Genomic DNA, 25,092 nt, shown 5'->3' with positions numbered 1-25,092 from the left:
GAAGAGGGCATAAATTGTAAACAAATAAATTGACATTTTAAAGGCAAAATTGATATTTTTTACCATCCAAATAGACTCCCAGGGTGTCTTGGGTCCAAGGAAAACACTCCAACCTATTTTCTTTTCGGGTCTTAAAATGTGAAAAGTAGTCTATACTTCCGGGCCTATTTTCTTTTGGGGTCTTAAAATGTGAAAAGTAGTCCACACTTCCTGGCCAACTTTCGGAAATTTTAACAACATTTAAGTGAATGGGTGGGTATCCCTTCAGGGTCATATAAGTTGGGTTGGAATTAAAAGAGTCTTATTAATAATCTATAAAGTCCCAAGAATGAATTTGATACAAGTATGTGATTATTTTAGAATCATGTTGCATTGGTAGTAAAAAGTTACTGTACAAGAGATGGTTATTTATATAATCTACTTGGTATCTCGGGATTCTATTAAGGTAAATTCATGGGAAATGATTTTGGCACACCCTTAATTGATTTTGGCACATCGCTATGTGAGAGCACAGTTTTCTATGCTCTTCTCACATAGGGGTGTGCCTAAATCAATTATGGGTGTGCCAAAATCAATATCCTAAATTCGTGTATGGAGTCTTTTATCTTCATTAGTGTTGTTGATTATTTCCAAATTCATTACTTAACACAACATTCCATTATGATACAGTTGTATTAGATAACAAATTAAATCAAACGTTGTAGCCAGCTGGTAAATCATTTTACAATATAATATTATATCTCTAATCATTAGCGTAATCATGGATTAGTTGTACATAATTACATAAAAGTATGTTAGTAAGCAAATGGGAAGCACGTATACAAATAATTTAGAAAAATACTTAAAAAATTACGTTGCAAAATTAAAAATGATTGAGCGAGTGCTATATATGTTTCATCAGTAGAATTCCAGTTTTCATATGTAGTATAACCAATCATCCTCCATTGAGTCCATTATATACTCCTAAAGCTAATTTTTAGTGTTACACTTACTAAAAATGGTTGTGCATAAGCCAAAGTCGCAGGGCGTAGGAATGTTGTGTGTGGTGGTGCTAATTGTACTAACCATTAGCGTTGCCAATGCCCAGCCTTCACCAAATGCCAATGCCCAGCTTTCACCAAAGTGCCAGAAGCACATTAACGAGGCACTCGAAACTTTGGATACCGAAGAAAAAGGGTTAGAAACTGACTATTTTGGTACAAGTCAAGACCGGTTATCCCAGTTTACTGAGGCGGAGCGTTCAAAGTTAATAGACGAGTGCCTATCATTCCCTACACCAGTCATTACCTACACCAAGGAGTGTGGGCGTCAATTCATCAAGGTGTTAAACGCCTTGAAAGAGACCAACCGGAAGATAGAACGCGAAGGGATTACTTCTTTAGAGGTCATAGAATCCCCTAGAAAGCAATACCAACTCCTACGTACTAAATGCTCAACTCCCTAATCATACAAGAGCCTTCCATGACGATCATATTTCAGATATCAATTTCTTGTATTGTTTGCAATTTATGTGTGTTAATTACTAAGCTTTAAACTCTTTTAACAAATCATGCTATGTTGTTTAAGTTAGAAAACATTTAATTTGGTATTTTTTGTTTGCCAAATATTGAAGCATCAACATTTAATTTGGTATTTTTTGTTTGCCTAATATTGAAGACTACTCAATCACAAATTACGTAGTATTTACAAAATTAAGATCAGCATCTGATAGTCAGACAGCTCATACGATTAGCTTCTAATTAATAACAATATCATGATATATATATTAGAACAATCTTAATAAACTTTGATCTACATGCTTTTATAATATAAGGCCCTGTTCTTTTCACCTTAGAAAAATAATATTGAGTAAAAATAATTTCAGTTCAGTAAAAATAAGTTCAGTTCAGTAAAATTAATTTCAGTTCAGTAAAAATAAGTTCAGTTCAGTAAAATTCAGTTTTCTTAAAGAAGAATTATAATAGAAAATCAGTAAAAATAATTTCAGTTCAGTAAAAATAATTTCAGTTCAGTAAAAATAATTTAATTTCAATAAAAATAATTTCAGTTCAATAAAAATAAGTTCAGTTCAGTAAAAATAATTTCAATTCAGCAAAATTAAGGTGAATCAAACAGGGCCTAAGAGCATAACGAATGAAATGGAAAGCACGTAAAATTATTGCTATATTGAAACATAATTAAGATAATCACATGTCAAGACTCAAGAGTAAATGAAAGGATGAGATCTACCAAGTACAGTAATATATAACAGGTGCACAGGTAATACTCAGTCTCGGAGTTTCAGACTCCAAATGCACTAAAATTTGTGGCAGTTCTAATTGTGCTAACCTCAAGCAGTACACTGCTGTAGTGCTGCCCAATTCAGACATAACGTTGCAACGAGTTTGTTCACAAGGTCGTTCCATTTACAGATTCAGTCATATATAGGTTGTGAGCTAACCCCATGGCAGCAGCACTAACCACTAAATCACTCATTGAATGTACAACTGCCTACAGGGGCTTTCTGTCATAACAGACAACTATATTGGCAGAACATCACCCACAGAAGTTTCGAAAAATCTAAAGAACCCACACCTATGATATTTTCCAAGATACTTTACGATTCCTCATCAAACAGAACATACATACTCAAAACTCCTATCCTAACTTACTTCTACTCTACTTCCTATAAAGAGGCTAACATAAGGCCATGCATATCCTCATGTTCTCATCTATCGTTTGCTTCTTGTGAACGACTGTTTATGATAATCTTGCCTTAAGCCATCCTGATTTCTTTGTCCCTGCACAGCTGTAAAGACTGGGCACTCGCCCACTTCCATGTATTTTTATTCTGTTCTACTATATCTGTCAAAAATGTGCCATTTTCTCAACCTGTACTACTATCCTCAAACTAGTGTTGAACTGTACTAATAAAGTAATAATAGATGTAGGCAAATTCACAACTAAAAAATCACAAGGACTGAACACTATGAAGTTTATGTGATAAGAGTCAAGGACATAACACCATACTATAGGCTTCCTAATGATCCCATTTTCTCTCTCTACTCTTCATGCCTGAGTTTTTCCTTCCTACCAAGAAATTTTGCCCTTGTCAATTAGCCCTAATGAAAATGGGCAGTGGCTAAGAATTAAATCATGCTACTCCAAAAATCACGGAAATCTACTTAAGAGGCAGTCTTCTAAGAAATTAATCACATAGCTCTAAACAAGTTTGAGAAGAACTAGATCTAGAGGCCTTAAAATAAGGTCATATCAAGTTACACCGGTGTTCAAAGCTACTAGCTTACTACCATGTACATTATACAAAACAATACCTTCATAAACCTGCATTAATTATAACCAAGAAAAATTCAATCAAAAGGAAATACATAACCACACAGCAATAACATGAAAATGTCTTCCCATATTCCCAACTGAGGAAAAAAATTCAACATACAGTAATATATAAGGGGATGCATTACTTTTTAAGTTTTAACTAAAAATAAAAGTACCAAATCAATAAAAATTTATGGAAAATCACCAAACTATTGTCTAGTAAGTTCATCAAGATTGCATTTATTAGAAAAAAAAAAAGGTTTTGCTGAATACCATATAGCTTTCAAAAGCAACGGCTCATAAACATGGGATGAGTTATCTTCAGCAAACTTGTTTGATGGATATCACAGATTGGTTTGTTGGCTGTCATGGTTGATATTGAATTGAAGCCTGAGGGCTTAGCTTTGTCAGCCGTGAGAGCACATTGGAAAGCCTAATAGCGTTCATCTCATGCTTCCCTCGCTTTTTAATGGTTAAAGTCTTGAGGTTTGGGGAATGAGCACAAAGAAATTCAAGGAAGTTCACAGTACAACCCATGCCAGCAGGAGATGTCACTAAAATTGAATCTAGCTGAGGAAAGGAGAATCGTCCATGATTTTCCATTAAGAACGCAGTGATCAGCTTAGGACCTTTGGCTGCTTCAACCTAGAGCACATTATGAAAAGTCACATCAAAACAAGTACTTCCAAACAAAGTAAGAAGGAAGCGAAAAAGAAAGGTGGCATACCGTAAAATGGAAAGATTTGATGTTTGAACAGGAGCTTAACAGAGAAAGGCAAACCCTGAGCACTTTAACAGTCTCAAATCTTAGGTTGAAAAGGTAAAGACATGACAGAGTATCGTTCCTCAATGGATAAGTTTCAAGTGCATAATCTGCAGCCAAAATCTAAGGAAAGATCCAGTAATATTTAGACATTAGAGAGAGAAGACATGTAAAGTCACCAGAAAATATAAATAGACATGTACTCACATAAGTTCAATAAGAAATAGAATATCAAATTACCTCAATAAAATTTCGATATAAAACCAAAGTTTGAAGGATATCCAAACTAGATAAACTACAAGTAACGCTCCGCCAGTTTTGCATCATCCTGTCACTGTAGGAATTATCCCTAATACAAACTGAAACCAAACATGCAGAATCTTTAATCATAATGTCCCCGATTGTGTTGTCTATTTCTAAGTCTTCTAATTTTGGAGAACTAATTCTTAAATGCTCTAACCGGGACATGTCAAACAATTTCAACTTCACCAGGAGAGGGCACTCAAGAATCAAACGATGCAGCTCATCGTCTTTAATTAAAACTTTGCAGAGTGAGAGTTCGCGAAGGGAGTTGAATCCACTACAAGTAGAGGGAAATTGCAAAGCACAACATTTGAGAAACAAACATTGTAGCTTCTCAAAGAAGAAGAGATACGAGGGCATCTCAAAATGCTGTTGATACCCAAGCTCTTCTATTGACAGTACCTCGACATCTCGTGTCAACAGATGTTGAAGCCAAGGATATATAGCAGAATAACGTGGCCTGCAATATGCTTTCAAGTAGAATTTCCTGATTGAAAGGGAGTGATGAAGTAGGAATCTGTTTATGATGCATGCAAGTGCATTCCACCTGGTAGCTGCACCACTAGCAGGAGAAATAAGTTCATAATCTATGGAGATGTTGGAAATGCTGAGCCATTTGTATTGCCAATCCTTAGCCAAAACACAAGTCCTGGCAGCCTCAGTGATCGACAACTTCCCAAGAATAATATCATGGATATTCGAAGGAAGAGAGCTTAATCTATCCACAGTCAAATCAGATGGAACCTGTTCTGCCGAACTCAAAACACAGCTCACATCCGCCATTTTCCTGCTCACTGTATACACACATTCAGGCAACAGAAATTAGCCTCCTATATTATTCAGCAATCAATTCTCATTATTTTGTTTCTAAAATTTAGTTTCTTCAATATAGTATTTGCAAACTGAAACGGCGATGTAATGCTACATTGCCTACATATATCAATTTTCTAAAAAGTCCACATGAGAAGGTGAAATACAGAAAAGGAACACAGACAGGACACAATATGACAACAAATTCTAGTCACAACATAGAGCAAAAAAGGTAGATATTGTATATAATATCTGATAACTTAATACTACTGCATAAAAATACTATACCGTGCTTAATTAGCGCAAAAATAACTGAATAAATGCATGTTCAATATTCACAAATCAATGCAGATGGAGATATAAATTTGGGACAGAGTGACAAGATACTTTATTATGCCAGAAGCAATAACAACAGACATTCAGCTGCGTGGCAACTAAACATTGCATTACTTATTCAGAAGTAAAATAAGTATTAACTTAGAGGATAAAGTTATCAAAAAATTAATTGAGTTGACCAATAAATAATGTTTTATGCAGAAACATTGGCTACAAATGACACAAGGTTTGCAAGCATAGAGGTGCTTATGAGGCGGTCAATGTGTGTAAGCTGACAAGTGGGATAAAGAGAACAAGGGACTAAGATCTGAAGTGCATTGAGGCCTTTGAGGGTGGTGAGTATACATTCTAGTCTCTATAAGATCTTTAATGAGCAAGATGAAAAAAAAATAAAGTAATAGTGTTATTTCTTATGTGCTAGAACAATGATATAATCTTGGAAAAGGGTACCAAATGTCAAAACTACATTTAACTTCTAAGTTGACAATATAGATGTAGTTGATCAGGTCAAGATCTCGAATCATAGTTGACCCAAGAGTCTCTCAAGAGTCAACTATTATTCAAGATCTTGACTTGATTAATTATAGGTGAGATTTTGGAGAGACCGAAATGGATTATGTCTAGGTCAGGATTATATTACATAAAATCTTCAATGATAGTTCATACATGCGCCTGAAAAGTATCATAGCTAGATCATTCAGAAAAGTGAATTGTGATGTGAATAAGGATATCACCTTCATAGTAAGGCTAATAGGCCGAAATCTAAATAACTACGTGGTATTATATGCCACCCAAATTCTGCTTGAAAGTGATCTAGATATTATATTCATGTAGCTTTATTAAAGCAAACATCTTAGCTTACCCTATTTGAAAAGACATTCTGGAAACTAACAGCAAAACAAACATCTTTGAAGGTCAACAGTGACTGAAAAATTAATATAGAGATAAATATCTCATAAGTATACTCAACACTATTTCTACATTTTGCAAATTTATAAAGGATTCTAGGACACACCCGTGCTGTACGTGCTGTATGAGAATCATACAACACGGGGTATTTTGGTCAGATTTAAGGTATTACAGAAATCATTAGTACATAAATTTCCTGGTACTAATGGATATTTGATAGTACATTGAAACATCAATGGTACTATGAATGATTCAAATGGTACATAAAATATACTATTGAAATATATAATTTTACAGAAAGTGACCAACATACCCTGGTATGTATATATTGGGTATGTGCTAAGACTTCCACCAAATTTATAGACATCTAATTAAAAGTGAATGGACTTTTACCATTTAGAAACCAGAACACGCATATTCATGATGTGTCTCAAGTGTGCCTATAATTTTGTAATTAAGCAGCATAACACAGTTAATGTAGTTAATGGGAGTTCAAAAAGTCCTTTTCTTATCTAATTCTGAGGGCAATTACACGTCAAAGGTTCCTCTGTCACAAAAATAAAAACAATTCAACATATAAACAATCTAAATTAAAAGACAAACAAAAAGAAAAGGAACAATTCGAAAAGAGGACAATATTAGTTTAGCACTAATCTTTTGTTCATATGACCAACTGTTAATCTGAAATAAATAAATACATAAACTATTACACAAAAAGGACAATTCCCTATGAATTTTAAAAATTGCACCATCATACTCATATATAAAAAGAGCGAATTAATCATGCTATATTTCACAGATATAATTTGTAAAGACAAATCAAATTAACAAGGAAGCAGGAAATATCATATCATGAAAGAAAAATACCAAGTGACAGTCTTTGTCGGTATCACCACCACACCGAATAGTATGCCAGAGAGAGAATGAAAGGGGTTTTTTTTTTTTTTTTTTTTTTTTTTTTGGTAAAGAGAGAGCAGATGAAAGCTCAAAGGCTCATCAATAGAAAATGTAACAAAGGTTTTATCATAATGTTTTGTCTTAAGAAAAGCAATGTAAACACAATCAATAAGATTATGAAAGAAATCAATAAGATTATGAAAGCAATCAATAAGATTAGGAAAACAATCAATAAGATAAAGAAGATAATCAATCACATAAGGAAAGAAATCTCATTTCCTTTTCCAGGATATCAAAGTCATTAAGCTCTTCCCCCCCCCCCCCCCCCTCCCTAAGCCCAAGCCCAACACCACAAAAAAAAAATTAATTACATTTATTTGAAATGAGCATGTTAGGTTGTTTAAACTTTGTAGATAGCTATGTTGCACATACTCGGATTTGGGTGTCATGTCCGTGTTGGATCCTTTGACACTCCAGATTTTATAAAATTTCACATAAGGCCACTATATATATGGGTGTCGTGTCCTGTTGTGTTGGAGGAACCGACACTGAACACTCGATGTACAATAGGGTGTCATAGTAACATAGGTAGATAGTATGTACTCAAACACTAATTACGTGCTTTTTGGTTTTCCAATGCATGTATTCAACCGTAAATCTCTAATTATCAATAAATTAAAATTATTAAAAGTTGAAATTTTGATAATACATATTAGGATTAATTTAAGAAGATTTCACATGACTAAGTTATTTATTGTTTGTATATCATACAAGTTAGTAAAATTAAAATTTGTAAATAGTGCCAAAGTCAATGTGTATCAACTAATTTGAAACGGAGGAAGTATCACGCCTAAGTGTGGGGTGTTGGATAATGCTTTCCGAAATAGGCTTGGGGCATGTGCACATGGACAAGGCATAAAAAATATCACATCCTTAAAAAAAACACCTATTTGAGGTTAGCATCTTGGCTTGCCGCCATAGCAAGTAGCACAAGCCAAGACCAAGGCTAGGCAACAAGGCTGACATCTTAAGTCATGATAATAAAGGGTTAGCCAAGGCATGATTGACTGAAATACTCCTGGCCAATAATTTAAAAATACAGGCAGTATAAATCCACTGGCAATTTTTTTTTTTTGTTTTATTTTTTATTTTCAGCTAGTTAGATAGTGGCTACCCAACTAGAATAAACCCATCACTGCTTTCCTAGTAGGTATAGAGGTATTGCAAAAGATGATTAACAAACAAATAAAACAACACCTTGTTTTCAAAAAAAAAAAAAAAAAAAAAAAAAAAAAAAAAAAAAAAAAAAAAAAAAAAAAAAACACCACCACCTTGAATATTCTATACATCCTACCATTGAAGTGATTGAAAAGGTGCAACTCCCATATTTTCAACTTTCACACAAGTGAAGAAGTGGCAGTCTGGTGATTCTCCATCCAATATCTCCTTGAAACATTGATCTTTATCTGAATTGCACACCTAAAACATCACATCAATGGTTAAAAGCGTTAAGACACTTAAGCCAATGTTATTAAATAAAAGATATGTACTGAAAAAAAAAAAAAAAAAAACAAAACAAAACAAAAAAAACCTTACCAAAGGAGAGAAATAGAGAATGCTTCTAAACTTGAGAAACTTGAAAGAAGACATGCAATTCATGGTGCCTTTTGAGTAAGCCAAATTTATGCCCATAATTTATTCTTCAGACTGTATTATCTACAAGCAGGGGCAATGTATAACAGATAGATTACTAGAAGAATAGAAAACATAAAGGATTGACATATGAGATAAAATGCACTGGGGCAGCTTCAGCCCCAGAAATTGCAAACAGTAATACTTACGAACCCTTTGACAACTGTATGTATTATACACCAATTCAATCAGAAGTACATAATGTAGCTTAATAAGTTTAAACCCCCAGGCCGCACCAAGTTGCGAGCCAGATCTATACTCATGGAATGTCATTGGTCATATACATTACTACTTGCATCTTTTCCCGATTTTACAATCATCCTCAAAAAGTCACAACCTTCCACAATCAAGTAAGACATTTGGTCCCTCAAAAAAAAAAAATAATAAAGTAAGACATTTGGTCTCACAAACTTATCAATGTCTAGCTTCTATGGTTCATAAATCACAAGTCCAAAAAACCCAAAACTATAGGCCGTTATACAGGGATTAGAGTCCAAATATCATACATTGTCCAAGCATTTAATCCATTTAGTAGTCCCCAATAAAACAATCATCCTTACTAAGTCACCTTCCATTCAAGTAATATCTCACAAACTAATTAATGTCAAGCTTCTTGAGTTAAGTCCAAAAATCCCAATATTACTAGCCGTTACAGTGTTACACTCAAGATGTCGGAAATAAATTAGCTAAGTCCTTAAATTTATTAAAGATAATCCTAGCATACTAATCCATTTAGGAACATGGTTTAAAATCTCTAATAAATTTATTAAAGATAAGGGTCATAAAAACCTTATATACAAAATTTCCACATAGGAAGCTGATATCTTTCCCAAATTCCACAGTAATAATAGTCAATAATTCGCTACGATTATCTAGCTCGAATTAAGAACAGCAACGGGAAAAAATGTTCCATCACATTCACTTAGTAAATTTTGTTTGTAACATTTTCATCCATCTAGCATTGAAATTTGAAAGCATAAATATATTCATTCATGTTAAACAAGCTCCTCGATAAAACAATTCTGCCATCTTAACCAAATTGTTTATAGATTTCCTGCATGCTCAAATATTCTTCAAATTCTCAACAAAAACACATTGTCCCAGAGCATCATTCATTGAAATTGCAAAAAAAAACATCATCAAATTCATCTTCACAGTTAGAATTTCAAAGAAAACATCCAAACAAAAAACCCCACAAACGAAACCCATATCACAATTAGATGAACATGAATACAAATGAATCATGAACAAGAAAACCAATAATTTCCAAATTTAGCCATAATAACCAACAAAAAAATGACCTAAAAATTGCTTATTTATCAACCCTAAAAAGGGTAATAAGTTAGAAAAAGATATAGAAATTACCGTCGATAATTCGTGACCGGAAAAAGCTTGAGATTGTGAAAGTAAAGGAAAACAGTGAACTCTACACCTCCCCTTGTTTTAAGTTGTCTTTCTCACAAACTTCTCTTGGTTTATTTATGTACTGTAACTATGTAATTATTATGTTCCTTTTCATAATCTTGGCATTGGGGGTACTTAACATATTTAAAGATCGAGTCGGGTTTGTGTCCGGAATGATAAATTTTAAAACCCGCAATCTTAACTTAAATACTCAATTGATTTATCAAGTACGGTTTGTGCCTTTGTGGCCGGGGGTGATAATAAATGGATTAGAAATTCCTCGATGGTAACTCTATTGATTTATCAAATGAGATTTAAAACTCGTACGGTATAAAACAGGTTAATTTATTACTAACTCGATCCTAAGTTGTGAATTGATTTATCAAATTATTACCATTACTAAGTTAAAACCAATTAGAACCGTGTGACTTAGCTTTTAATGTTCCTTAACTTTTCATTATAAATTTTGGTTGAAATTGTTGGTGTCTAATTATGGAGTAAATGTTAACCCTAAAGAGATAGTCTTCCACGGAGTAAGAAAGCAATATAGCTCTACTAAGTTTGACAAGAACTCGATCTAAAAGCTTTAAAGGGTAAAGTCGTGCTAGACCGGTATTTAAAGCTACCAATATACATTATACAAAAACAATACCTTCATAAAACCGCAACAAAAATTACCAACACAAATTCACTCAAAAGGGTGATGCATAATATCACAAAAATAACATGACACTGTCTTCCACCAGAAAAAGTTTGCATCAAAACACAGTAACATAAGCACTTAAAGTGACTAACTATTGTCTAGAAGTTCATCAAGATTGTATATATTGAAAAATAAATAAAAATCACTGACTACCAAATAGCTTGCAAAAGCAATGGCTGATAAGATTGGGGCGGACTTTTTTCTGTAAACTTGTTTGACGGAGATCACAGATTAGTTTCTTGGTCATCAAAGGTATGCAGAACTGAAGCAAGAGGACACAATTTCCTGAACTGTGAGAGCATCTTGTTAACCCGAGTGATATTTGTCTCACATGCTCCTTCAGTTTCAATGCTTCACAACTTAAGGTTTGGGGAGTGGGTGACAAGAAATTCGATGAACTTCACAGAACATCCCATGCCAGTGTCAGGAGGATAGATCACATTCAGTGTTTTGAGCTCCAAAAAAGAGTACTGCCCTGGATTCTCTTTTAAGAATGCTGTTATAAGCTTTGGACCTTTGGCTGATGTAACCTAGAGCATAGAAGAATAAATGTCATAACAGAAAAATTACTTCCAAAGATACTAGTAATACAGGGGCATACACATACCGTGATTCTGAAAGTTTTGATCTTTGGGCAGAAGCTTAGTAGAGAAAGGCAAACCCTGAAAACGTCAATACTATCAAATCTTACTTCCCGAAGGGTAAGAAACTTCAGAGTATTGTTCCTCAAAGGAAAGTTTTTAAGTGCACATTCAGCAACCAAAAGCTAAGAAACCATCCGATATAGTTGAAAAAGAAGACATCAATTCAGCAAAAAAATATTAGAAGGTTCTTGAGAGACGGAACATATAATTACCTTAAAAATGTGTTTAATCACAAAAACTCATTGAGAGACGATAAAATTACCTTAAAAATTATTTCTGACAAAGCCAAACTTTGAAGAGAAATCAAACCAGATAATGAACGAGTAACACTGCGCCAGTTGAGAACCACCCTTGATGGTGTGAATGATCTGTAATCATTTATAATACTAACTGTAGACAAACATGGAGCAAATTCAACATCAATACCCACAAACCCAGTATCTACTTCTAACATAGTCAGCCTGGGTGAGTGAATTCTCAAATTCTGAATTCCAGAAATGGTCACCAGTGTCAGATTCAGCAGGAGAGGACACGCTAGAATCAATCGATATAAGTCACCGCTACTGATTGAAACTTCGTTCAGAGAAAGTTCTTCCAGGAATCTAAAACTTCTAAAAGAAGATGGAATCTGTAAAGAAAAAGATTCGATGACCAAAACCTTCAGCTTCTCAAAGGAGAATAGATGTGTGGGCATTTTTAAGCATTGATCCCCAAACTCTATAAGTTCTAATTCTTCAACACCCTTTTTTGAGAGAAATTCAATCCAATTGCTCAAATCAGGAAAATGTGTGCAAAAAAATGATTGCAGGATGAATGTCTTAATTGAAGTGGTGGTGTGATGAAGTAGGAAGTTGCTAACTATACTAGATAGTATATCCCACCTAGGATCCCTAAAATTAGGTACTTCACCAATCTCTTCAGAACTTAGGGAAAACTTGGACATGGTAAGCCAATTATATCGCCAATCCTTTGCCAAAACACTTGTCTTGACAGCTTCAGTTATTGATAGCTTCCCAAGAATTATGTCTAGGATATTCCATGGAAGACTACTTATCCTATCTACATTCAAATCAGAGGGATCCTGTTCTCCTGAGCTTAATACACGACTCATGCCAGCCATGGTCTTGCTCACTGGGAACACAAATTCAGAAAACACAAATTATTCAAATCTCCTAGCAAAGATGATCCGACGCTGTAAATTGAAGTTTAATAAAATCTCCACAAGGTGAAGCAAAGAAAGAAATACTCAGATCACGACTGGCAACGTATTTTTGTCACAACATAAGCAAAAATAGGTAGATATAGTAGACAAAAAAAAAAGGAAAAATTAGAAAAAATAATCCCAACTTTGTCTAATTTATGTAGAATAATCCCAACTTCCGTTAATACTTGAATAATCCGAACTTTGGGGGGTTTTCTTTTTCTTCAATCCCAAACCGGTCAACAAAAGTCAATGACCTATTATATCAGGTCACTTGACACGTGTCAAATCCTGATTGGTCCAAATATTAAAAAAAAAAAAATTTAAAAAAAAAACAAAAAAAAAAAAGAAAACCACCCAGCTCCCCCTTCCCCAACCGATCCACCCTAACCTCCACCACCACAGCCCGGCCCGCCACCCCACCTTACACCTTAACCTCCACCATCACAGCCCAGCCCGCCGTGTCTCCCCCACCCCACGAGTCGCCGTTTTCCCCTCTCCCCGAAACCCGACGCAACCACCGAGATCCCCAACCACCGTAACCCCACAATCGCAGCCACGAATTCGTAGCCACCACGGAATCGCAGCCACGGAACCACAGCCACGAAATCGCAGCCAATTTCCGATGTGGGTAGGTGGTTTATGGGGATTTTCGAGTGGGGCTGGTGGCTTTGGAGGGATTTTCGAGATTGGGGCTGGTGGTTTTGGGGTTTTCGAGAGTTGGGGCGTGGGACTTTCGGGGACGGGGACTCTAGTGGTGGGGGAAAGGTGTCGCTGTGGGGGTGGTTTTTGGGTTTGGCTGGTGGCGTGGGAGTTTCGGGGACGGGGACTCCAGTGGTGGGGGAATTCCGGTCGTCAGGGAGGTGGTTGGGCTGGGTGGTTGGGGTTTGGCTGGTGGGGTTTTTATTTTTTAATTTTTGTTTTTTTAATTTGTTTTTTTAATTAATTTTTAACCAATTAAATTGTGACACGTGTCACTTTAACAGAAAAAAAAAATTTACCCATTCAACCGGTAACCGGTATTTGGGACTGAAGAAAAAGAAGGCCCCCCAAAGTTCGGATTATTCCGGTATTAATGAAAGTTGGGATTATTCTACGTAAATTAGACAAAGTTGGGATTATTTTTTCTAATTTTTCCAAAAAAAAAAAAAGACATACCACTTAATTCAAGACTTTTTTTTCATGTTTCACAGAAATAGTATGCCATAAAAAACAGTACAAATCATGAATAAATGCATAATCACAAATCAACACAGGTGGATACATTTTTTAAGCCAGATACCACAATGTCTGCAAACACTCAGCTAACCGGTGGCATCCTGATGCAAAAAATTTCAGAAGTGAAATATGAAACGAGAAAATGTATCAAGTCACATTTCCATAGAACAGAGGCAAGATTAATTTAGGTCATCAATAAATGATGCTCATAGCTAAGCATTGACTCCGAACGACAGAAGATTTTCTGGCATGTAGATGCTTCAAAGGCAGTCAACAAGTTAATTTCTGTTCCAAAAACAATTTCAGGCTGCATGTACTAGAGAAATGAGTTTTAGGCAGCAAAAGAAGAGTAAGAAAATGTATGTAAGCTGGCGAGTGCGAAAAAGGAGAACAAGGGGGTTGAGATCTGAGGTGCATTAAGGATGGAGAATAAAGGTTACAAGTTTTATTTCTTTAAGTTCTTTAATGAGAATGCCAACAAAGATATCCTTTTGGAAAATCTGGGCTATTTAAGGAAACTAAATTCAACTCCTAGAGTTGCAATTAAGGGAGGGGAAGTAATGGTCATGTACTCATCATATTAGAAAGAAGATGAAGAGTGGGGGATTGTTAAACCAGATTGTCACCCAAAGAGGGTAAGAAATCCCATATAACCTTCATTAGTATGATTTCTAATGTTCATGAGAACCTTATACCAACCCCCCACTCCCACCTCCTCCCCACCCCCCACCGCCCAAACAACCAAAAAAAAAGAGGAAATTTCCAGACTATAACGTACTGAAAATGGTTTCCTGAGAAGACATAAAGAAGGGAAAAAGTTCAATTTTACGAGCTTATTTGTCCAATGACGAGATAATGATATTCAATAATGATGCAGAGCCCTAGGAATGAAAGATTATTCATATGGCTTCTGTCAATATACAGAAGATCAACAGAAATGTCCTAACGGTTTCAAAAGAGAGAGAGAGAGAAAGAGAGAAATGTCCAAACAGGTTAATCAAATTTACACAAGCAATGCTGCACTACATAAGTCCTTTAACAATGAAGTGAGCCATGTATAATTCGAGCAAAGCCTGTCAATGAACCATGGGAATGTGGGGATAGGAGCTACACCAAATATGCAAACCAACAAACAATAATGACGTACATGATAATAAAGACCATAAAAAGTTTAGAACGCACGGGTGTACTAGGAACCCCAAAATGCAGGAGAAATTCACAACAACAATGCACTAGAACTTTGATATGACTGATGCACAAGAACTTGATGAGAAGACAGTAATCAGACTCACAAACTCTCTGAATCTAATCAGTAAGATTATTAATGAACTAAGATTATCTCCTTTACTCGCACATAAAATGCAATCAGAAATAACATCCTATTAACAGCTGCTAGATTAATTAACACATTAAGTAAAAGATCCTGAACGATGCCGGCATCAAATCCCTAGGTGTGCCAGTCACACAAATTCAAACTCACGCGGACACAACTTCATGACCCCCCTAGTGCAGCCCACATGGAGCTTCTGTTCACAAGAAGCACGGGCGTGCATTTAGGGTATGAAAGTGCCATGCCACTGCACAGTTGACTCACATCCTCCACAAGACAAACCCACCAGCCTTCTACTGGCCATGAGAAATCCCTTTAACCTTCTTAGAGTTCTGACACCTCTACAGGGAAGACAGAACCTCTTATCACTTCATATTTGCCCCATTATCTTTGTTTATGGCTAAGCTAAAGGATAATATAGGCCGGTGTTATTTCTTGTGTGCCAGGGGATTATAATTTCTGGGTGATAAGAGTACACAGAGTGCCAACACTTAAGTGAATCTTTGGAAAGTACGCTTAAAATTGATTAGCTTCAATACAAGCAGCTAGAAGATTCTGAATAATAATTTACTCTCACAAGAGCAAAAGATTCTGAATATTACTTTACTCTCATAAGCAGCTAGAAGACATGAAAGTCAAAACTATGTCACAGAATATACTATAGTATGCCTGCAATGAATCTTAGCAAGACTATTCAGATAAACCTAGATACTATAGTATGCCTGCAATGAATCTTAGCAAGACTATTTTAACCTAGATATTTTGATAAGAAGCAAAAGTAGATAGGAGTTGAAATTTTAATTTAGGATCTGAGGCCAAAATAATGTCAAAGGTTCCCTTATCAAAATCATAACCATAAGTAAATATTTTGATACAGGCATTCAGCAATTAAATAATTTGAAATTAAGAAATCTTAGAGAAAAAGGGAAAGCTTCAAAATGAGGACAAAACCAGTCAAACAGCAACTTTTGTGTAACTGTGTTCACGTAACCAATTGTTTAATCCAAAGCAAAAACAAAATTATATAACACAAAAATTGACAATTAACAACAGCTTAACTAGTTAAAGAGGCAAATTATAGACTAACTAAAAACATAGTATGAACCAATTGACGACATCATGAACACATTTCTAGGCCGTACTACATTATTAGGATCCTTAAATTGCACCATGATAAATAAATAAATTGACAAAAAAAAAAAAAAAGCATCTATAAGGAACTAATCATGCTAAACTCCACAATTTAGATCTGCTAAGAAAAATCAATTCAACAAGAGAAAATAATATAATAACATGACGTAGATATACTAATTACCAAGTGATAGTCTTTGCCAGTATCACCACCTTGCACCAGGGAGTATGCCAAAGAGAGGATTTTTAATACGGAGTATTTGATTTGAATGAGAGAAATGGAAGTTCCAATCAACAGAAAACATATGAACAATTATGTGTCATATCCTGAGATAAGTAATGCTAAAGCAATAAATCAGATTAGAAAATAAATCAATCAAATTAGGATAGAATCAATCAGATTAGGAAAAAAATCAATCAGATAAAAAAAAAAATCTCATTTTATATAGAAGTAATATTCCAGCAAAGCAAGCATCATCAACGCCACCACCCATTCCTTCCCCCTCCCCTCCTCCCCACCCACCCCCACCCCTCCAAAATAATAAATAAAAAAAAATAAAAAAAAATAAAAAAAAAGAGTATAAATTAGTAAGTTTAAATAGTAAATAATTTACCACCAAAGTAATAGGATTAGATTTTTACAAGAAAAAAAAGTTTACAAAAATAAAAGCTTGCTTTGTATTAGCACATAGATTCTTCATGCACTCACTTTGATGTGTAAACTAGAGCTAGGAGACAGGGGATAAAAGCTCCACCTATTAGACTAAATCTCAGCCATTTATCATTCAAACATTTCAGTGTAGTATAAAATTGCATTATTGAATGATTCCTCCAGGCATTTTAATTTGACATCTTAAGGAAATTCTCACTTCTAATACAAAACTCCCAAGTGTTTTTTCTTTTTTTCTCTATTCAATGCAAAAGGGGTAAGGTGAAGTAATTAATTTAGATGGATGATGACGCAATACTGGGTGTGTTTTAAAAAGTCATGCAGAGATGACGATGCAATAGTGGGTAAATTTAGAGCAAACAAGAAAATAGGATTCCCAAAGAAAGATTAAGAACATGAATTGCATAACTCGGTTCACAAATTCACTGACAGAAATATTATATCAGACATATGTCGTGTGTAACAAACAGCAGAGTACATGGACAGCTACCTGAGTGATGTAAATCTATCCCAGATATCCAAGTAGTTTGAGTGGGATCCTAACCTCAAACATTCATAATAAAAATAACTACTAGATTAGAAGGTTAAATGTAGAAGTAGTGTGATAATTTTTGTTCAAAAATAATAATAAAATTACAAACAGCAGCTAGAACTGTGTGAGTACATTACCATTTCAATAACTGAACAAGTGCAACTCTCATCCTTTAACTTCTGGAGAAGTAAAAAGTATCCATCCAAATATCCTTGAAACATTGATTTCTACCAAAACTGCACAATTAAAACATTGCACATCAAGGGTTAACAGCATCGGACACTTAAGACAATGTTATCACGTAAAAAATATGACTGAGAAAATCTCACTCAAAAAAATAAAGCTTCAAAACTATAGAAGCTTAAAAGATGACAGATAAAATTCATGGTGTCTTTTGAGTAAGCCAAACTTATTCCAACAATATATTCTTTAAAGTGTAAAAATTATTGACCAGCTACAGTGTTAACTGAAAATTTTAGACAAGGGCAGCTTCAGCCAATGTTTTGCAAAATACTCCATAGTGGCTCCATACTTAAAAACCAGTCTACAACCATACACTTTGTACATCACGCACCGATTTAAATAGAAGTACATAATCTAGCATTAATATTAGAGCATCCACCAGGTTGCAAGCCAGGGATTCCCTCATGTATGCAATATACATTGTCTGACAATACAATGGCATTTCCCTATTAAGAACATCGCCCCCACAAAGTCACAAACCCTACTAATATCATGGGCTACCAAGTCAAGTTTGCTTGAGATAGACAGTTTGGAGTATGGTTGTAGGATAGTAGGGGTTAAGAGATTTAGTAAGGGTTGTAGGATAGTAGGGGTTAAGAGATTTAGTAGGGGTTTAGAATATAGTAGGGGTTAAGAGATTTAGTAGGAGTTGTAAGATAGTAGGGGTTGTAGGATGGTAGGGGTTAAGAGATTTAGTAGGGGTTTAGAATATAGTAGGGGTTTTGGTATAGTAGGGGTTTAAATGATAGTAGCGGTTGTAAGATAGTAGGGGTTAAGAGATTTAATAGGGGTTTTGGTATAGTAGGGGTTTAGATAATAGTTGGGGTTGTAGGATAGTAGTAGGGGTTTTGGTATAGTAGGGGTTAAGATGATAATAGGGTTTAAGAGATTTAGTAGGGGTTTAGATAATAGTAGGGGTTAAGAGATTTAGTAGAGGTTTAGATGATAGTAGGGGTTAAGAGATTTAGGCCCTGTTCTCTTCACCTTAAAAAATAATATTAAGTAAAAATAATTTCAGTTCAGTAAAAATAAGTTCAGTTCAGTAAAAGTAATTTTAGTTTAGTAAAAATAATTTCAGTTCAGTAAAATTAAGTTCTAATATTCAGTTTTCTTAGAGAAGAATTATAATAGAAAATCAGTAAAAATAATTTCAGTTCAGCAAAAATAATTTCAGTTCAGTAAATTAATTTAAGTTCGGTAAAAATAATTTAAGTTCAGCAAAAATAATTTCACTTCAGTAAAAATAATTTCACTTCAGTAAAATTAAGGTGAAGAGAACAGGGCCTTAGTAGGGGTTTAGATGATAGTAGGGGTTAAGAGATTTAGTAGGGGTTAAGATGATAGTAGGGATTGTAGGATAGTAGGGGTTAAGAGATTTAGTAGGGGTTTAGAATATAGTAGGGGTTAAGAGATTTAGTAGGGGTTTTGAATATAGTAGGGGTTAAGAGATTTAGTTGAGGTTTTGGTATAGTAGGGGTTAAGAGATTTAGAATGGTTTAGATGATAGTAGGGGTTGTAGGATAGTAGGGGTTAAGATATTTAGTAGGGGTTTAGAATATAATAGGGGTTAAGAGTTTTAGTAGGGGTTTAGATGACAGTAGGTGTTTAGATGATAATAGGGGTTTTGGTATAGTAGGGGTTAAGAGATTTAGTAGGGATTTTGGTATAGTAGGGGTAAGATTATAGTAGGGGATAGGATAGTAGCAAAGGTAGTGGTATAGTAGGGGTTAGAATAGCAGGGGTTGTAGGATAATAGTAGGGGTTATGGTATAGTAGGGGTTGTAGGATAATAGTAGGGGTTGTAGGATAGTAGGGGTTTAGAAGATAATAAGTGGAGGTTGAGATGTTAGTAAGCATTTTGGTATAGTACGGGTTAAAATAGAAAGGGTTAAGGTGATAGTACGAGTAAGATGATTCAACCTAGTTGGCGTACGTTGAGATGTTAGTCGTGGATGGTGATTTTATGGATGGAGTGGATTATAGGGTGCTTGATAATGTTGAATTATGGGAAATGAAGGAGTATGGAAACAAAAAGTCTTGGGTCAAGTTGTTTTGTATTTCCCACTCAAAGATTATTAGGATGCGTAAAAGCATTAGGGCTCTTTTTTACTCCAAAGATGGTAAAAGAATTTTGCTTGAGATAGACAATTTGGAGTATGGTTGATACAATTTGTAATCACAGCTCATGGGCTACCAAGTCAAGTTTTTCACAACAATGACTTTTATAGGCAGTCTTGTTTCCCTTGAAGATAAGATGGTTTCTGAACAAAACATAATCACCTGGCAAAGATTTGAGCACAATAGTAAGGGTTAAGAGATTTACAAGGGGTTTTGGTATAGTAGGGGTTAGGATAGTAGGGGTTGTAGGATATTAATAGAGGTTGTAGGATAGTAGGGGTTGTAGGATATTAGTAGGGGTTGTAGGATAGTAGTAGGGGTTTTGGTATAGTAAGGGTTGTAGGATAGTAGTAGGGGTTTTGGTATCGTAGGTGATTATGTTTTGTTACCCCTACAACCCCTACTATCCTAACCCCTACTATTGTACTCAAATCTTTGCTAGGCGATTATGTTTTATTCAGAAACCATCTTATCTTCAACGGAAACAAGGCTGCCTATAAAAGTCGTTAGATAAATCAACATTTAAGCATAACATGGAGTAAGATTAACTTCTGAGTACTCCATTTATTTTAACTTTTCCGTTATTTTGGCCCATTTAGCATTCTTATACTATAACTTTTAGGGTGGTTTGGATGAGCTTTTCAGAAGAAAAGAGGATGTCATTTACATATCTTGATACAATAGGGAAATCTTTGCTTATTCTATAAGATGGATTATGAATGAACAAAACATAACCCCTACTAATATCCTACCCCTACTATACCAAAACCCCTACTACTATCCTACAATCCCTACTATCATCTTACCCCTACTATCCTACAACCCCTACTAATATCCTACAACCCCAGTAGGAGGAGGTCGAGCTGGAGAGGGAATTTGATTAAAGAACAAGCAAGTATGCTCCTATGCTCCTCTAACTTAATGAGAAAGAAATCTAATGTCGACTGAAAAGAAAAAACTTAAAATCTTAAGTCCCTTCCATTTCAAGGGCCGAGGAGGCGACCAAGTTAAAGTTAGTTCTTAGAAGCATTCCTTACTGTCTTCGCCTAACATTTTAGTTTGATATTTTGTCCTAAAAGTAGAATTAGTAGAATTTGTGATCTGATAAGAAATTGTTTGTCATTGTGGTTCTACTTATTACAAGAAGTAAGATAACCCTGGCCATAACATATTTCAATAGTGCTATCATACAAGATGAAAAAAAATAGAAATGGGAACTAGAACTGTTTGAATATATTACCGTTCCAGTGATTCAACAGGCGCAATTCTTATCCTTCTAACTTCTGGACAAGTGATGAAGTAGCATTGAGGAAACTCTCCATCCAAAATCCTTTGGATATATTCATTTCTACCAAAACAGCACGCCTAAAACATTGCACATCATTGGTTAGAGGCATTGGATACTTAGAGCCAAAGTTACCCCAAAGAATTGTGTACAAAGAAAAACTCACTAAAACAAAGATTACTTTTGAACTTGGGATGATTGAAAGAATGCAGAAAAAATCCATGGGCCAAACTTCTCCCTTAATTTATTCTTTGACCTGAATGCTTCGATAATCAACTACAGTGTTATAGGTTAGAATGGGTGAAAAAAAAAAAAAGTATGTGCCATGTGGCACCTTCTTATATCTTTCAGCAACAAACATCTTCTAATGAAGTTAAAAATGCTTATCATAAGTTTGAATTCAAGATCACTAATATATATTAGGAGTCTTACCATCTTAATTCTTAACTATTCATTGATCATACTTTTATACTCGACTCATAAATATATATACACTTTTATATACGGATTTGGATTGCTATTTTTTTAAATCAATTCTATTATTTGCTGATACTCATTAAGGTAATAAATGCATATAAATTAAATACTGTTATAAATAAATTTAATTGTTTAATTATTTTGAGAATTATGTCATTGTTTTCAACATTTCACTACATAACATGTTTACTACATAACTAGTCAATACAGAGTAAACCTAGACGTACTTGAATCATAACATACAAGACATCGAATGTGTATGGTTCTCTATATACATAAACCACCCAAAAAGATAATGATTAAAATTACTCAAAATCAGAAAATTTACAAGTTAGGCCAAAACTAATGTATTCAAACTTTCAAAGGTTTTTTGAAAAACTATTATAACTAAATAAATAAATAAAGAATAGACTTGTCTACTCAATTACCAGTGTAAAGTATAAATTGATTTAAACAGAAGAGCATAACATAGCATCAAAACTAGTGATCCCCTCATTAATGACCATATACATTACTATATATTGTCTATATATCACAAGAAACTAATGGCATATATTCCCAATAGCCCCAAAAAAATCACAACCCTCCACGCTCAAGTATGACCTTATGTCCCACAAATGATTAATGTCTAGCTTCTTGGGTTATTAAGCCCACTAAATCCTCTTAACTTTCAAATTATGAGTAGTGATTAAATCATAAACATGTCAAATTACAATGACTCAAAGTCTTTACTTATTCATTAGACTATTAGAGTGCTGGATTTGTATGATTGTATCTCAAAATCTCATCTCACCTCACCCATGAATTCATTATCTTTGGGAAATCAAGATGTGGTTGAAAAAGAAAGGATAGAGATAGAAACTATCTAACCTCAGAATCATTGGTCGTTATACTCACTTTCTGTAGCACGGACCTAAACAATAACTAACTTCGAAGAGTCCCAAAGCTATATGAGACCAAATTCACAACAAAAAAGAGCAAAAGAGCTGAAATTTGGTACCAAATCCGATCATGAAATTCCAACCAACAATGCTGACTAAGAAAGTGCTGTTGTGGAATGATAAAACATGAACAGACAAAGAAATATGAGCTTTTTTATCCAATACTGCTTCCCATTTACAGCATATATCATAATATCAGCCAAAAACATCAAATAGCAATGTTCAATGTGGTTTAAAATCAAGATAAAAAGCCACTGCATTTTTTCTTCAATTCTATATTCTGTAAAATCCTCCATAAACCACATTGTCGGAATCGCATTTCTTAGTAACAAATCTGACTACCCAACAGTCAGTTCCTTTTTGGTCTACCCTTCTCTCATTCCGATAATCATATAAATCTAACAAGCAAGTCCCGGGCTATGAGCCTATGATAACATATATGAAAGTCGAAACCCACATGGTTAATTTCACATTATTTTATCTCTCAAATATCACACGAAGGGTATTTTACTGTATTTATAAAACCAATCTTCTAATTCTCATCAATACATAATTGATTCAAACACCCACAACTCAAGCCAAAAGCATTATCATCAATTCATCACAATAAACTGATTTTCACAAACAATTAAATTCCCATATCAAATTATTAATACCCCATATAATCAAGATCAACTCCATCTGTCTTAAACAAACATCTAAAATTTCCAAAAACAAACAAGCAACAACAGAAACAGCATAAATAAAACACAATTCAGCATAATCTTTTGAGCAAAGACCCATCATCAAATTTAGCATCAAAATCCTAACTTATATAGAAACAATGAAACCCATAAAACCCCACAAGCAAAATCCATGTCAAAATTACATAAGTTTTTAACAAAATCAAAATCATAAATTTCTAATTCTGGCAAAATAAATCAACAAAATTGATATAAAGATTGGTAATATTATAAAGAGGAAGAGATATTCTACCTATTGGAGCCATATTTGTGACCGGAGAACAGTGAAAAGTCCGGCATGGTGAGTACAACTGAAACACCCACCTCTACCATTGTCGCAATTTCTCTTGGATGCTGTGTTTTCGACTTTTGGGTTTTAATTATTTTCTTGTTAATCCACTTAAGTTTGTTCATTAGTTTTCCTAAATGGGCCATGTTTTAGATTTTAAATAAGTCTTGTTTGATAAGTAGAGGTGAAGTGTTAGCTCATACTCGCTCCGATCCTATTATATTACCCGATGTTTAGGTCAAGCTTCAAAAAATGTAAATAAAAATTGTTACTAAAAATTAACAATGTAAGAAATAATACTGTTTGGTGGAATCTTTTCAAATTTGTTTCAGCGATTATTTGGAGATACTTATGTTTTAAAATGTATCTTGATTCTTGAAAGTCGTGAAAAATCAAGGATTAGAGGAAGTAATTTGAGGTACCTAAAGAATTGTAAACCATAACATACGAACTGTATGATAGATTAAAGAGGTATATGAAAACAACTTACTAGTTCCTATGATGTAAATATTATTGTTTTATGAAATTATAAGGTCTATAATTGTGTTTCTTCAAATAAATATAAAAACTATAACTGTTTGCGTTGATTTGGAGTCATACTTGGTTATAATTTTAATTAAGTGTTTTTATCACCGTTGCAAAATTTGTGAATGATACAACATACTCTATTATTATTTTTTTCTCTTAAGATAAGATTATTATTATCATTTAATGATATTAATATAGATTTTGTAAGGTACTCATATCTTACTTATATATACACCAACTGATAATTCATATCTTACCTATATATACAAAAAAAAAAAGTGAAAAAGAAACAATATCAAGAAGAAAATTCTCCAAAAAAAAAAAGGCAAATTTTCATTTAGAATACTCGTGTAAATCATTTCATTAAGGCACATGCTATTCTTAAATGTTGGTGAATCACACGACGTGACCAATCATATATTAGAGCTACGAGAAGTTTTAAGATGCCTCCTCTCTTAAGCAAAAAGCTTCTTTAGTTCTTTGATGAGAATTCAATTGTTAATTTTTCTACTGTTATTGAATTTAGTAATGTTGCAACTTTCTCAGGCCAGCAACGTATAAGGCCCAATCAAAGGCCCATTTGCCTACAGAAAATTTATGAGCTTGCTATCTAGCTCCATTGCTCCAACAG

At 34.3% G+C, this 25,092-nt stretch overlaps 2 protein-coding genes across 7 annotated transcripts; both read right to left on the bottom strand.

The window, feature by feature from the left end:
* Positions 1–3,406: 3,406 nt before the first annotated feature.
* Positions 3,407–10,504, bottom strand: LOC145595006 (F-box/FBD/LRR-repeat protein At1g13570-like). 3 transcript variants are annotated; one of them, XM_081651358.1, is made up of 6 exons: positions 10,391–10,504; positions 8,930–9,049; positions 8,665–8,812; positions 4,319–5,175; positions 4,043–4,201; positions 3,407–3,960 (listed from the first exon to the last, which is right to left on the bottom strand). In XM_081651358.1, the coding sequence occupies exons 4-6, from the start codon at positions 5,162–5,164 to the stop codon at positions 3,682–3,684; spliced, it is 1,284 nt and encodes a 427-aa protein (XP_081507484.1). In that variant the 5' UTR covers positions 5,165–5,175; positions 8,665–8,812; positions 8,930–9,049; positions 10,391–10,504; the 3' UTR covers positions 3,407–3,681. The 3 variants fall into 3 exon arrangements, with proteins under 3 accessions (XP_081507484.1, XP_081507482.1, XP_081507483.1); XM_081651356.1 differs by having other exon boundaries at positions 8,688–8,812; XM_081651357.1 differs by lacking the exon at positions 10,391–10,504 and having other exon boundaries at positions 8,688–8,812; positions 8,930–9,060.
* Positions 10,505–11,116: 612 nt separating this feature from the next.
* LOC145595463 (F-box/FBD/LRR-repeat protein At1g13570-like) lies at positions 11,117–24,053 on the bottom strand. Of its 4 annotated transcripts, none has more exons than XM_081651880.1 (8): positions 23,898–24,053; positions 22,852–23,028; positions 21,671–21,780; positions 21,460–21,584; positions 16,841–18,094; positions 12,039–12,907; positions 11,740–11,898; positions 11,117–11,662 (listed from the first exon to the last, which is right to left on the bottom strand). In XM_081651880.1, the coding sequence occupies exons 6-8, from the start codon at positions 12,894–12,896 to the stop codon at positions 11,486–11,488; spliced, it is 1,194 nt and encodes a 397-aa protein (XP_081508006.1). In that variant the 5' UTR covers positions 12,897–12,907; positions 16,841–18,094; positions 21,460–21,584; positions 21,671–21,780; positions 22,852–23,028; positions 23,898–24,053; the 3' UTR covers positions 11,117–11,485. The 4 variants fall into 4 exon arrangements, with proteins under 4 accessions (XP_081508006.1, XP_081508005.1, XP_081508007.1 ...); XM_081651879.1 differs by having other exon boundaries at positions 17,996–18,094; XM_081651881.1 differs by having other exon boundaries at positions 17,996–18,094; positions 21,686–21,780.
* Between the last annotated feature and the right edge of the window lie 1,039 nt (positions 24,054–25,092).

The sequence above is a fragment of the Chenopodium album genome, chromosome 19, assembly GCF_948465745.1.
Source record: "Chenopodium album chromosome 19, dcCheAlbu1.1, whole genome shotgun sequence".
NCBI classification, from domain to species: Eukaryota; Viridiplantae; Streptophyta; class Magnoliopsida; order Caryophyllales; family Amaranthaceae; genus Chenopodium; species Chenopodium album.
Note: the sequence above shows the minus strand (reverse complement) of the source record. Positions and strands in the feature narration are given on the sequence as shown.

Coding starts and splice junctions, on each gene's coding strand:
- LOC145595006 (XM_081651358.1), bottom strand. CDS start 5,164: ATGGCGGATGTGAGCTGTGTTTTGAGTTCGGCAGAACAGGTTCCATCT. Junction 4,202..4,318: donor TATATCGAAATTTTATTGAG/GTAATTTGATAT, acceptor ATCTTTCCTTAG/ATTTTGGCTGCAGATTATGC. Junction 3,961..4,042: donor TCAAATCTTTCCATTTTACG/GTATGCCACCTT, acceptor AATGTGCTCTAG/GTTGAAGCAGCCAAAGGTCC.
- LOC145595463 (XM_081651880.1), bottom strand. CDS start 12,896: ATGGCTGGCATGAGTCGTGTATTAAGCTCAGGAGAACAGGATCCCTCT. Junction 11,899..12,038: donor TGTCAGAAATAATTTTTAAG/GTAATTTTATCG, acceptor ATGGTTTCTTAG/CTTTTGGTTGCTGAATGTGC. Junction 11,663..11,739: donor TCAAAACTTTCAGAATCACG/GTATGTGTATGC, acceptor TCTATGCTCTAG/GTTACATCAGCCAAAGGTCC.